General features: G+C 60.3%; 1 protein-coding gene across 1 annotated transcript in view; it reads right to left on the bottom strand.

Annotated features, from left to right (window-relative positions):
* Positions 1-3: 3 nt before the first annotated feature.
* The window catches only part of SPTBN4 (spectrin beta, non-erythrocytic 4), a gene marked incomplete at its 3' end in the record, with an annotated part of 28,103 nt that continues 15,529 nt past the window's right edge, over positions 4-12,577 (bottom strand). The window contains exons 6-16 of the mRNA XM_032097923.1: positions 11,729-11,818; positions 11,367-11,645; positions 8,840-8,970; positions 8,549-8,753; positions 6,887-7,509; positions 5,631-5,769; positions 5,463-5,547; positions 4,592-4,788; positions 3,095-3,483; positions 2,918-2,990; positions 4-69 (exon numbers count right to left, since the gene is read on the bottom strand). Of these exons, the coding sequence (XP_031953814.1) occupies positions 4-69; positions 2,918-2,990; positions 3,095-3,483; positions 4,592-4,788; positions 5,463-5,547; positions 5,631-5,769; positions 6,887-7,509; positions 8,549-8,753; positions 8,840-8,970; positions 11,367-11,645; positions 11,729-11,818 (2,277 nt within the window). The remainder of the gene's footprint in view (positions 70-2,917; positions 2,991-3,094; positions 3,484-4,591; positions 4,789-5,462; positions 5,548-5,630; positions 5,770-6,886; positions 7,510-8,548; positions 8,754-8,839; positions 8,971-11,366; positions 11,646-11,728; positions 11,819-12,577) is intronic.

Here is a 12,577-nt window from a genome sequence, read left to right on the forward strand (position 1 = left end):
ACGAGGGGTCCGCTCCGGGAGGGCCTCGGGGCCAGCGGGGAGACGGGCGGGAGAGTCGCGGTCACGGGGCTGGGTGGGACAGCAGAGGACAAAGGTCAGGGTGGGGAGTCCTGGGTGGGACATGGAGGGGATGGGGATGGGGATGGGGATGGGGATGGAGATGGAGATGGAGATGGAGATGGGGATGGGGATGGGGATGGGGATGGGGATGGAGATGGAGATGGAGATGGAGATGGAGATGGAGATGGGGATGGAGATGGGGATGGGGATGGGGATGGAGATGGAGATGGGGATGGAGATGGGGATGGGGATGGGGATGGAGATGGGGATGGGGATGGAGGTGGAGATGGGGATGGAGATGGGGATGGGGATGGAGATGGGGATGGGGATGGAGATGGGGATGGGGATGGAGATGGGGATGGGGATGGAGATGGGGATGGGGATGGGGATGGGGATGGAGATGGGGATGGGGATGGGGATGGGGATGGAGATGGAGATGGGGATGGAGATGGGGATGGGATGGAGATGGAGATGGAGATGGAGATGGGGATGGGGATGGAGATGGAGATGGGGATGGAGATGGGGATGGGGATGGGGATGGAGATGGGGATGGGGATGGAGATGGGGATGGGGATGGAGATGGGGATGGGATGGGGATGGAGATGGGGATGGGGATGGGGATGGAGATGGGGATGGAGATGGGGATGGGGATGGAGATGGGGATGGGGATGGGGATGGGGATGGAGATGGAGATGGGGATGGAGATAGAGATGGGGATGGAGATGGGGATGAAGATGGGATGGAGATGGAGATGGGGATGGAGATGGAGATGGAGATGGAGATGGAGATGGAGATGGGGATGGGGATGGAGATGGAGATGGGGATGGAGATGGAGACGGAGAAGGAAATGGAGATGGAGATGGGGATGGAGATGGAGATGGAGATAGAGATGGAGATGGGATGGAGATGGAGATGGAGATGGAGATGGAGATGGAGATGGGATGGAGATGGAGATGGAGATGGAGATGGAGATGGAGATGGAGATGGAGATGGAGATGGAGATGGGATGGAGATGGAGATGGAGATGGAGATGGAGATGGGGATGGAGACGGAGAAGGAAATGGAGATGGAGATGGGGATGGAGATGGGGATGGAGATGGAGATGGAGATGGAGATGGAGATGGGATGGAGATGGGGATGGAGATGGAGATGGGGATGGGGATGGGGATGGAGATGGAGATGGAGATGGGGATGGAGATGGGGATGGAGATGGAGATGGGGATGGGGATGGGGATGGAGATGGGGATGGAGATGGAGATGGGGATGGGGATGGAGATGGGGATGGGGATGGGGATGGAGATGGGGATGGAGATGGGGATGGGGATGGGGATGGAGATGGGGATGGGATGGGGATGGAGATGGGGATGGGGATGGAGATGGGGATGGGGATGGGGATGGGGATGGAGATGGAGATGGGATGGAGATGGGGATGGGGATGGGGATGGAGACGGAGAAGGAAATGGAGATGGAGATGGGGATGGAGATGGGGATGGAGATGGGATGGAGATGGAGATGGAGATGGGATGGAGATGGAGATGGAGATGGAGATGGAGATGGAGATGGGATGGAGATGGAGATGGAGATGGAGATGGAGATGGAGATGGAGATGGAGATGGGATGGAGATGGAGATGGAGATGGAGATGGAGATGGAGATGGGGATGGAGACGGAGAAGGAAATGGAGATGGAGATGGGGATGGAGATGGGGATGGAGATGGGATGGAGATGGAGATGGAGATGGAGATGGGATGGAGATGGGGATGGAGATGGAGATGGGGATGGGGATGGGGATGGAGATGGAGATGGAGATGGGGATGGAGATGGGGATGGAGATGGAGATGGGGATGGGGATGGAGATGGAGATGGAGATGGGGATGGAGATGGGGATGGAGATGGAGATGGGGATGGGGATGGGATGGAGATGGGGATTGAGATGGAGATGGGGATGGAGATGGGGATGGGATGGAGATGGAGATGGAGATGGAGATGGAGATGGAGATGGAGATGGGATGGAGATGGAGATGGAGATGGAGATGGGGATGGGGATGGGGATGGAGATGGGGATGGAGATGGGGATGGGGATGGGGATGGAGATGGGGATGGGGATGGAGATGGGGATGGAGATGGAGATGGGGATGGAGATGGAGATGGGATGGAGATGGAGATGGAGATGGAGATGGGGATGGAGATGGAGATGGAGATGGAGATGGAGATGGGATGGAGATGGAGATGGAGATGGAGATGGGGATGGAGATGGAGATGGGGATGGGGATGGAGATGGAGATGGGGATGGAGATGGAGATGGGGATGGAGATGGAGATGGGATGGAGATGGAGATGGAGATGGAGATGGGGATGGAGATGGAGATGGAGATGGAGATGGAGATGGGGATGGAGATGGAGATGGGGATGGAGATGGAGATGGGGATGGAGATGGGGATGAAGATGGGATGGAGATGGAGATGGGGATGGAGATGGAGATGGAGATGGAGATGGAGATGGAGATGGGGATGGGGATGGAGATGGGGATGGGGATGGGGATGGAGATGGAGATGCAGATGAGGGTGAAGACAGCGATGAGGGGACACTGAGGGATCTCCGGTGGGACACTGAGGGGACACTGAGGGGACACCCAGAGGACCCCAAGGGGACATTGAGGAGACGCTGAGGGCATGTCCAGGGTCAAGCAAGGGGACACCCACAAGCAGGGGGACATGGAGGGGACACCAACGTGACACCGAGGGGACATTCAGAGGACTCCAAGGGCATTCCCAGGGGACACAATGGGGAATCCAAGGGGCCACCAAGGGGACACCAAGCGGCCACCAAGGGGACACCAAGGGGCCACCAAGGACTCACAGAAGCCGGCACAGCGCCGCCTGCCTCCTTCTCCTGCAGCTGCTCCACGATGTCGGCCAGCGTGGCTTTGCTGCTGGGGGGACATTTGGGGACCACGGCAGGGTCACGTCAGCCCCGTCCCCTCACCGGTGACCCCCCAACGTCCCCGCGGCATCCCCGCGGCGTCCCCTGGCTCACCCGCCGCCCTTCCCATCGTGCCGCGGCGGCTCCGGCTCGCTGGACTCCTGCCGCTCCAGCCGGCGCTCCCGGCGCTCCCGACGCCGCTCCGGCAGCCCCGGTCGGACCTCGCTGGGCTCCTCGACCTTGGCGGGCGCCGGGGACTCGGCGGGGGTGGCAGCGGTGGCGGCGGTGGCAGGAGGTGGCTCTGTGGGTGCCCCGTTGGTCAGAGGTGCCTGGACGCGGTCGAGCTTGGGCTGGAGGCGCTCCGGCCGCAGCTCGTGCCGGACGTAGGCGACGCGCGGCTCCGGCCGGCGCGGGTCGGGACCTCCCGGGGGTTCCCCCAGAAATTTCCGGGTCAGGAGCGGCGTCGGCGGCTGCTTGTTCTGCTCAGCTTTGAGCTTCTCGATCTGCGGGGCGGGAATGGGGTGGGAATGGGATTTGGGATGGGGTGGGAATGGGTGGGATGGAGATGGGAGATGGAGATGGAGGTGGAGGTGATGATGGAGGTTGGATGGAGACGATGGAGATGTTGATGGAGATGAGATGGGGACAGGGATGGAGTTGGGGATGGAGTTGGGGATGGGACAGGGATTGAGATGAAGATGAAGATGGGGATGAAGATGGAGGAGATGGAGACGGAGAAGGAAATGGAGACGGAGATGGAGATGGAGACGGAGATGGAGATGGAGACGGAGATGGAGATGGAGATGGAGATGGAGACGGAGATGGAGATAGAGATGGAGATGGAGATGGAGATGAAGATGGAGACGGAGATGGAGACGGAGATGAAGATGGAAATGGAGATGGAGATGAAGACGGAGATGGAGACGGAGATGGAGATGGAGATGGAGATGGAGACGGAGATGGAGATGGAGATGGAGACGGAGATGGAGATGGAGACGGAGATGGAGATGGAGATGGAGATGGAGACGGAGATGAAGATGGAGACGGAGATGGAGATGGAGATCAAGACGGAGACGAAGACAAGGACGGAGATGGAGACGGAGACGGAGATGGAGATGGAGATGGAGATGGAGATGGAGATCAAGACAGAGATGGAGATGGAGATGGAGACGGAGATTGAGATGGAGATGGAGATGGAAATGGAGACGAAGACAAAGACGGAGACAGAGATGGAGATGGGGATGAAGATGGAGATGGAGACGGAGAGCAAAGACGGAGACAGAGACAGAGATGGAGATGGAGACGAAGACGAAGACAAGGACGGAGATGGAGACAGAGATGGAGATGGGGATGAAGATGGAGATGGAGATGGAGACAAAGACGAAGACAGAGACGGAGACGGAGATGGAGACGGAGATGGAGACAGAGATGGAGACGGAGATGGAGACGGAGACGAAGATGAGGATGAAGCCAGCCATGGCAACAGCGATGAAGACGAGAACGGGATGAAGATCAAGGTGGGATGAGGACATGGTTCTGCTGAGCCCACAGCTGCCCCGACCCCGAGCAGGGCCCGGCCCCGGGGGTGTCCCCATCCCGCGGTGGCCCTACCGTGGTGAGGCGCCTCAAGGAGCTGAACCTCTCCTCCCAGGCGGCCGCCGCCTTCCGGAAGGCCTCGTGCCGCCGGATCAGCTGCTCCACCTCGTCCACGCTGCTGCCCAGCTCCTGGCTCTTCAGCAGCGGCTCCTGGGCCGTCAGCCACGCGTCGGCCACCACGGCCTCCTGCGCAAACTGGTGCACCTCGCGCACTGCCGGCACAGCCGGGGCCGCCCGTCACCCACACGGGGTCACCGCGGGGGCTGGGGTCACCTCAGAGTCTGGTGTCACCCATAGTCTGGTGTCTTCCAGAGGTTGGTGTCCCCCCATAATCTGGTGGCACCCATAGACCGGTGTTTCCCATCATTTGGTGGCCTCCATAGGCTGGTGTCCTTCATAGGCTGGTGTCACCCCATAATCTGTTGTCTCCCACTACCCAATGTCCCCACCCCAAGATCTGGTGTCTCTTGGTGTTCCCCATAACCTGGTGACCCTCATAATTTGGTGGCCCCCCCAATCTGGTGGGTCCCCATAATTTGGTGCCCCCCCCCCCAATTTGGTGTCCTCCATAATTTGATGTTCTCCAACTACTCAGTGTCCCCCCAAGACCTGGGGGTTCCTCCATAATCTGGTGACTTCCAAACTCTGGTGATCCCCATCATCTGGTGACCCCCCAGAATCTGATGGTCCCCCAGAATCTGGTGTCACCCCAGAATCTGGTGTCCCCCACTACCCAGTGTCCCCACCCCAAGACCTGGTGTCCCTCCAAGACTCAACCCCCCCCCCCCAAACCTGGTGTTCCCACCAACACCCAATGTCGCCCCGATATCCGATGTCCACCCCAAGACCCGATGACCCCCTGGTGTCCTCTCGGGGTGGCACTCACTCTGCTGCAGCCACTCCCAGTGCTTGTCCCACTTGTCCGTCATCTCCTTCTTCTTCGCCAGCAGCTTCTCCATGTGGGATTTGATCTGCGGGGAGGGGGCAGATGGCTCAGGACACCCCAAAAGTTCCACCACGCCCCATGCCCTCATCACCCACCCTCCCCGGGCACCTCGTCGGCCGCTGGGCTCTTGCTGAGGATGAGGGTCTTGCCCAGCTCCAGGCAGGTGGCCACGTTCTTGGCCCGGGCCTCCATCTCGGTCTTGAGGGCCTGGTGGTCGTTCATCAGCAGCTCCACTGAGGACACGTCCCTGGGGCAGGGGAGGGACAGGGGTGGTCCCAAACCCCAGACATGGGGTGGGGATGGAGGGGGGGTCCTTGGCAGCTGGGAGGGGACCTTGGAACTGGGAAGGATGTGGGGTCCTCCTGATGGGGCAGGACATGGATCCTTGGTGTCATGGTGGAGCAGGACATGGATCCTTGGTGTCATGGTGGAGCAGGACACGGATCTTTGGTGTCATGGTGGACCAGGACATGGATCTTTGGGATGGACCAGGATGTGGGGCTTTGGGATGGACCAGGACGTGGGGCTTTGGGATGGACCAGGACATGGATCTTTGGTGTCATGGTGGACCAGGACACGGATCTGTGGTGTCATGGTGGACCAGGGCATGGATCCTTGGTGTCATGGTGGACCAGGACATGGATCTTTGGGATGGACCAGGACGTGAGGCTTTGGGATGGACCAGGATGTGGATCTTTGGGATGGACCAGGATGTGGATCTTTGGTGTCATGGTGGACCAGGACACGGATCTTTGGTGTCATGGTGGACCAGGACGTGGGGCTTTGGGATGGACCAGGACGTGGGGCTTTGGGATGGACCAGGATGTGGATCTTTGGGATGGACCAGGATGTGGATCTTTGGTGTCATGGTGGACCAGGACATGGATCTTTGGTGTCATGGTGGACCAGGACGTGGGGCTTTGGGATGGACCAGGACGTGGGGCTTTGGGATGGACCAGGACATGGATCTTTGGTGTCATGGTGGACCAGGATGTGGGGCTTTGGGATGGACCAGGACGTGGGGCTTTGGGATGGACCAGGACGTGAATCTTTGGGATGGACCAGGACGTGAATCTTTGGGATGGACCAGGGCATGGATCTTTGGTGTCATGGTGGACCAGGACATGGATCTTTGGGATGGACCAGGACGTGGGACCTTGGGATGGACCAGGACATGGTCCTTGGCTCCACAGGTGGACCAGGATGTGGATCCTTAGATGGGCCAGGACATGGGGTGGTGGCACCACAAGAGGCCAGGACATGGTCCTTGGCTCCACGGATGGACCAGGACACAGATCCTCAGACGGACCAGGACATGGGACCTTGGGATGGACCAGGGCTTGGTCCTTGGTCACCTCCCCTACCTGGGCTTCTCCCCGGCGCCCATCTGGTGGAGCACCCCGTCCATCCAGGCCAGCAGGTCCCTGACGGTGCCCACGAAGCGGATCTTGTCGGCCACGCTGGCCACGTGCAGCCGGCACTCCTCGCACGCCGCCAGCAGCTCCTTCCACGCCCGCAGCACCTCCTGCTCGCGCCCCGCGATGGCCTCGGCGTTGTCCCCGGCGTAGAGCGTCCGCAGCTGGGCCGCGCCCTCCTGCAGCTGCCTCACCTGGGTCACCAGCACCTCCACGTCGTGCTCGAAGGCGCCCAACGCCCTCTGCAAGGCGCCGGCCGAGGTCCTGCCCTCCCTTGCCGCCAGCTCGGGCAGGCGCTGCCGTTTCTCCTCGATCTGCCCCAAAACCTCCTTGCAGTCGTTGAAGAACTTGTGCAGCTCGTGGGACGCTGCCAACATCTGGGCGCGGGTCTCCATCAGCTCCAGGAGGTCGGCCCAGGCCTCGTTGACGCCGTCCTTCCACTCGGCGATGGTGGCGGCGTCGGTGTGGCCGTAGTCGATCAGCTCGTCCACCATCTGGTTGACGGCGGCGATGCGCTCCTGCCCCACGCTGCCCGTCTCGCTGGCGAACTCCAGGAACTTCTCCTGCAGCAGCTGAGGTGGGCCAGGGAGGGTGTGGGGCAGGGGTCAGGGGTGGGCAGGGGTTGGGACCCCCGGGGTGGGGCAGGGATGGTGGCAGGACCTCCAGCCAGGGGACAGAGATGATGGCCAGGAGCCCTGGTGTGGGGCCGGGATGGTGCCCAAGATGACCAGGATGGTGCCCAGGACCACCAGGATGGTGGTAGGACCTCCAGCCAGGGGACAGAGATGATGGCCAGGAGCCCTGGTGTGGGGCCGGGATGGTGCCCAAGATGACCAGGATGGTGCCCAGGACCACCAGGACCACCAGGATGGTGGCAGGACCTCCAGCCAGGGGATGTCCAGAGCCTCTGGTGTGGGGTTGGGATGGTGCCCAAGATGACCAGGATGGTGCCCAGGACCACCAGGATGGTGGCAGGACCTCCAGCCAGGGGACAGAGATGATGGCCAGGAGCCCTGGTGTGGGGCCGGGATGGTGCCCAAGATGACCAGGATGGTGCCCAGGACCACCAGGATGGTGGCAGGACCTCCAGCCAGGGGATGTCCAGAACCTCTGGTGTGGGGTTGGGAAGGTGCCCAAGATGACCAGGATGGTGCCCAGGACCACCAGGATGGTGGCAGGACCTCCAGCCAGGGGACAGAGATGATGGCCAGAACCCCTGGTGTGGGGCTGGGATGGTGCCCAAGATGACCAGGATGGTGCCCAGGACCACCAGGATGATGCCAGGACAACCCCCCATGGTTCATGGATGGCCCCCAGAACCCCCATGATGGTATCAAGACCCCCACCACAGGACAGGGATGGTGCCCAGGACCACCAGAACGGTGCCAGGACGCCCAACATGGAGCAGGGATGGTGCCCAGGACCACCAGAACGGTGCCAGGACGCCCAACATGGACCATGAAAAGTCCCCAGAACCCCCACGATGGCACCAAGACCCCACCATGACTCAGAACCTCCACCACGACCCCTACCAACCATTCCATCCCCCTCAACCACGGCACAAAAGCCACCCCACCGCACTCCTGGCCGTGTCCATCCCTCCGTCCTCACCGTGACGTGCTCGAAGTCCTGCCCCAGCTCGGGCGAGCCGGCCACCACCTCCTTCTCGGCGATCCAGTGCTCCAGCTCGTCCACCTCGCGGTTGAGCTGGTAGAGCCAGTACTGCTGCTCCAGCTTGACCTTGCGCTCCTCCACCAGGTCCTTCAGAGACACGTACAGCCGGTCAACCTGCGACTGCCGCCTGCTGACCTGTTCGCTGGGCAAGGGACACAGCGCCCGTCAGCCCCGGCGGCGCCGCGGCGGCGCCCGGGGGGGCCGGGGGTGAGCGGGGGGTGGGCGCACCTCTGGGGGTGGCCGAGCTCCAGGAGGGCGCGGCACTGGCGGGAGAGTTGGGCGATGGTCTCCTCGTAGTTCTCGATGGTTTGCTCGGTGAGGAGGTGCTTCTTGAGGAGTTGGAGGGTGCTCTGCTCGTCCTGGGGGGGGAGGGGTTGGGGGGGTCTTAGATGAGAGCCCACCCAACCAACCCAAGAAACTCAATGAACTCAACTCAACCCAACCCAACCCAACCACCGAACCAACCCGACCCAACCTGACCAACCCAACCCAACCAACCCAACCCAACCCAACCAACACAACCAACCCAACCACTCAACCAACCCAACCCACCCAACCCAACCCACCCAATCCAACCCACCCAACCAACCCAACCAACCCAAGAAACTCAATGAACTCAACCCAACCCAACCCAACCCAACCACCGAACCAACCTGACCCAGCCTGACCAACCCAACCCAACCAACCCAACCCAACCCAACCAACCCAACCCAACCCAACCAACACAACCAACCCAACCCACCCAACCCAACCCACCCAACCCAACCCAACCCACCCAACCAACCCAACCCAACCACTCAACCAACCCAACCCACCCAACCCAACCCAACCCACCCAACCCACCCAACCCAACCCACCCAACCCAACCCAACCACTGAACCAACCCAACCCAACCCAACCAACCCAACCCAACCCAACCAACCAACCCAACCCAACCCAACCAACCCAACCACTCAACCAACCCAACCCAACCCAACCAACCCAACCCAACCCAACCAACACAACCAACCCAACCACCGAACCAACCCGACCCAGCCTGACCAACCCAACCCACCCAATCCAACCCAACCCAACCAACACAACCAACCCAAGAAACTCAATGAACTCAACCCAACCCAACCCAACCCAACCACCGAACCAACCCGACCCAGCCTGACCAACCCAACCCAACCAACCAACCCAACCACTCAACCAACCCAACCCACCCAACCCAACCAACCCAACCCAACCAACCCAACCCAACCCACCCAATCCAACCCAACCCAACCAACCCAACCAACCCAAGAAACTCAATGAACTCAACCCAACCTAACCCAACCCAACCACCGAACCAACCTGACCCAGCCTGACCAACCCAACCCAACCCAACCAACCCAACCACTCAACCAACCCAACCCACCCAACCCAACCCAACCACCCAACCAACCCAACCCAACCCAACCAACCCAACCCAATCCAACCCACCCAACCAACCCAACCAACCCAAGAAACTCAATGAACTCAACCCAACCCAACCCAACCCAACCACCCAACCAACCCGACCCAGCCTGACCAACCCAACCCAACCAACCAACCCAACCACTCAACCAACCCAACCCACCCAACCCAACCCAACCACTGAACCAACCCAACCCAACCCAACCAACCAACCCAACCCAACCCAACCACCGAACCAACCCGACCCAACCTGACCAACCCAACCAACCCAACCCAACCCAACCAACCCAACCCAACCCAACCCAACCAACCCAACCCAATCCAACCCACCCAACCCAACCAACCCAACCACCGAACCAACCCGACCCAACCTGACCAACCCAACCACTGAACCAACCCAACCAACCCAACCCAACCCAACCAACCCAACCCAACCCAACCAACCAACCCAACCCAACCCACCCAACCCAACCCAACCAACCCAACCTGACCAACCCAACCACCCACCCAACCCACCCAACCAACCCAACCACCCAGCCAACCCAACCACCCAACCAACCCAACCAACCCAACCCAACCAACCCAACCCACCCAACCAACCCAACCCAACCAACCCAACCCAACCAACCCAACCCAACCACCCAACTAACCCAACCCAACCAACCCAACCAACACAACCCAACCCAACCAACCCAACCAACGCAACCCAACCCAACCAACCCAACCCAACCCAACCAACCCAACCCAACCAACCCAACCAACACAACCCAACCCAACCAACCCAACCAACCAACCCAACCCAACCACCCAACCAACCCAACCCAACCACCCAACCAACCCAACCAACCAACCCAACCCAACCACCCAACCAACCCAACCCAACCCACCCAACCCAACCCAACCCAACCAACTCAATCAATGCACTCAATCCAACTCAACCAAGCCAACCAACTCAACCCAACATCACTCAACTCAACCCCGCCACCCAAACAATGCACTCAACCCAGCCCAACCACCCAACCAACCCAACCCTACCAACCCAACCCAGCTCATCCAACCACCCCACCAATCCAACCAACCCAACCACGTCAACCAACCCAACCAACCCGACCCCACCAACCCAACCCAACTCATCCAACCAACCCCACCCAACCAACCCAACCCAACCCCACCAACTCAACCAACCCAACAAACCCAATCCACCTGATCAAACCATCCCAATGGCCCCAACCCAACCTCACCCAACAAACCCACCCCCCCAATTCACCCAACCACCAAACCCAACCAACCCAACCCAACCACCCAACCCCACGGGCACCTTCCCCTTCTCCTCGTTCATCAGGAGCAGCTCCTGCTCGCCCAGCCACGACTCCACCTCGGCCACGTCGAAGTAGTACTGCTCCAGCTGGTAGGTGGCATCCAGGGCCTGCTGCCGGCGCTCCGTCTGCTCCTGCAGCTCCGCCCACATCGTCCCCAACCGCTCCAGGAGGCACCGGACGCCCTCGGCCTCGGGGCTCTTGATGGAGGCGACGGCGGCGGCGCGTTCCAGCACCTCGTCCACGCGGGGCCGGTGCACCTGGATCTCTCGGCGCAGGTTCTGCAGGGGTGGGGTGGGGTGGAGGTGGGTGGGGGGGTCAGGGTGGGGCGTCCCCCGGCCTCTGCCGCGGTGCGGGCGCTGACCTGGTTCTTCTTGATGAACTGTTGGACGGTCTGGAGGTTGGTGCCGTGGTCCTTCAGCGTGGCCAAGGGCAGGCGGTCCTGGACCCACATCTGGGGACGGGGGTGGACCTCGGCGTCATCTGTGTCCCCCATCCCACCCCATCCCCATTGCTGTGTTCATCTCCATCCCATCCCCAGTTCCATCTCCATCCCGTCTCCATCCCAGCTCTGACCTGGGGGAATTTAGGACTGACCAGGTGTTTAGAGTAGACCAGGTGGCGTTTAGGACCAACCAGGGAGAGTTTAGGACCAATTGGGGAAGTTTAGGACCATTCGGGTGGGGTTTAGGACCGATTGGGTGGGGTCTAGGAGTAATCAGGGGGTGTTTAGGACTGACCGGGAGTTTAAGACTGAGTGACTGGGGTTTAGGTGGAGTTAAGGACCAGCCAGGGGGAGTTTAGGACCAATTGGGTGGAGTTTAGGACCAACCCATCCCCATTTCCATCTCCACCCCATCTCCATCTTCATCCCATCCACCTCCAACTTCATCCCCATCCCATCCCATCTTCATCTCCATCCCCATCGCATCCATCTCCATCTTCATCCCATCTTCATCTCCATCCCTACCTCATCTTCATCCCCATCTCCACCCCGATCCCATCTCATCTCCACCCCATCCCATTTCCATCTCCCCCCCATCCATCTCCATCACATCTCCATCTCCATCTCCACCTCCATCTCCACCCATCTCCACCCATATCCATCTCCACCCATCTCCATCTCCATCTCCACCCATCTCCATCTCCATCTCCATCTCCACCTCCATCTCCACCCATCTCCATCTCAATCTCCATCTCCATTTCCATCTCC

The sequence above is a fragment of the Corvus moneduloides genome, unplaced genomic scaffold (genome assembly GCF_009650955.1).
Source record: "Corvus moneduloides isolate bCorMon1 unplaced genomic scaffold, bCorMon1.pri scaffold_154_arrow_ctg1, whole genome shotgun sequence".
NCBI classification, from domain to species: domain Eukaryota; kingdom Metazoa; phylum Chordata; class Aves; order Passeriformes; family Corvidae; genus Corvus; species Corvus moneduloides.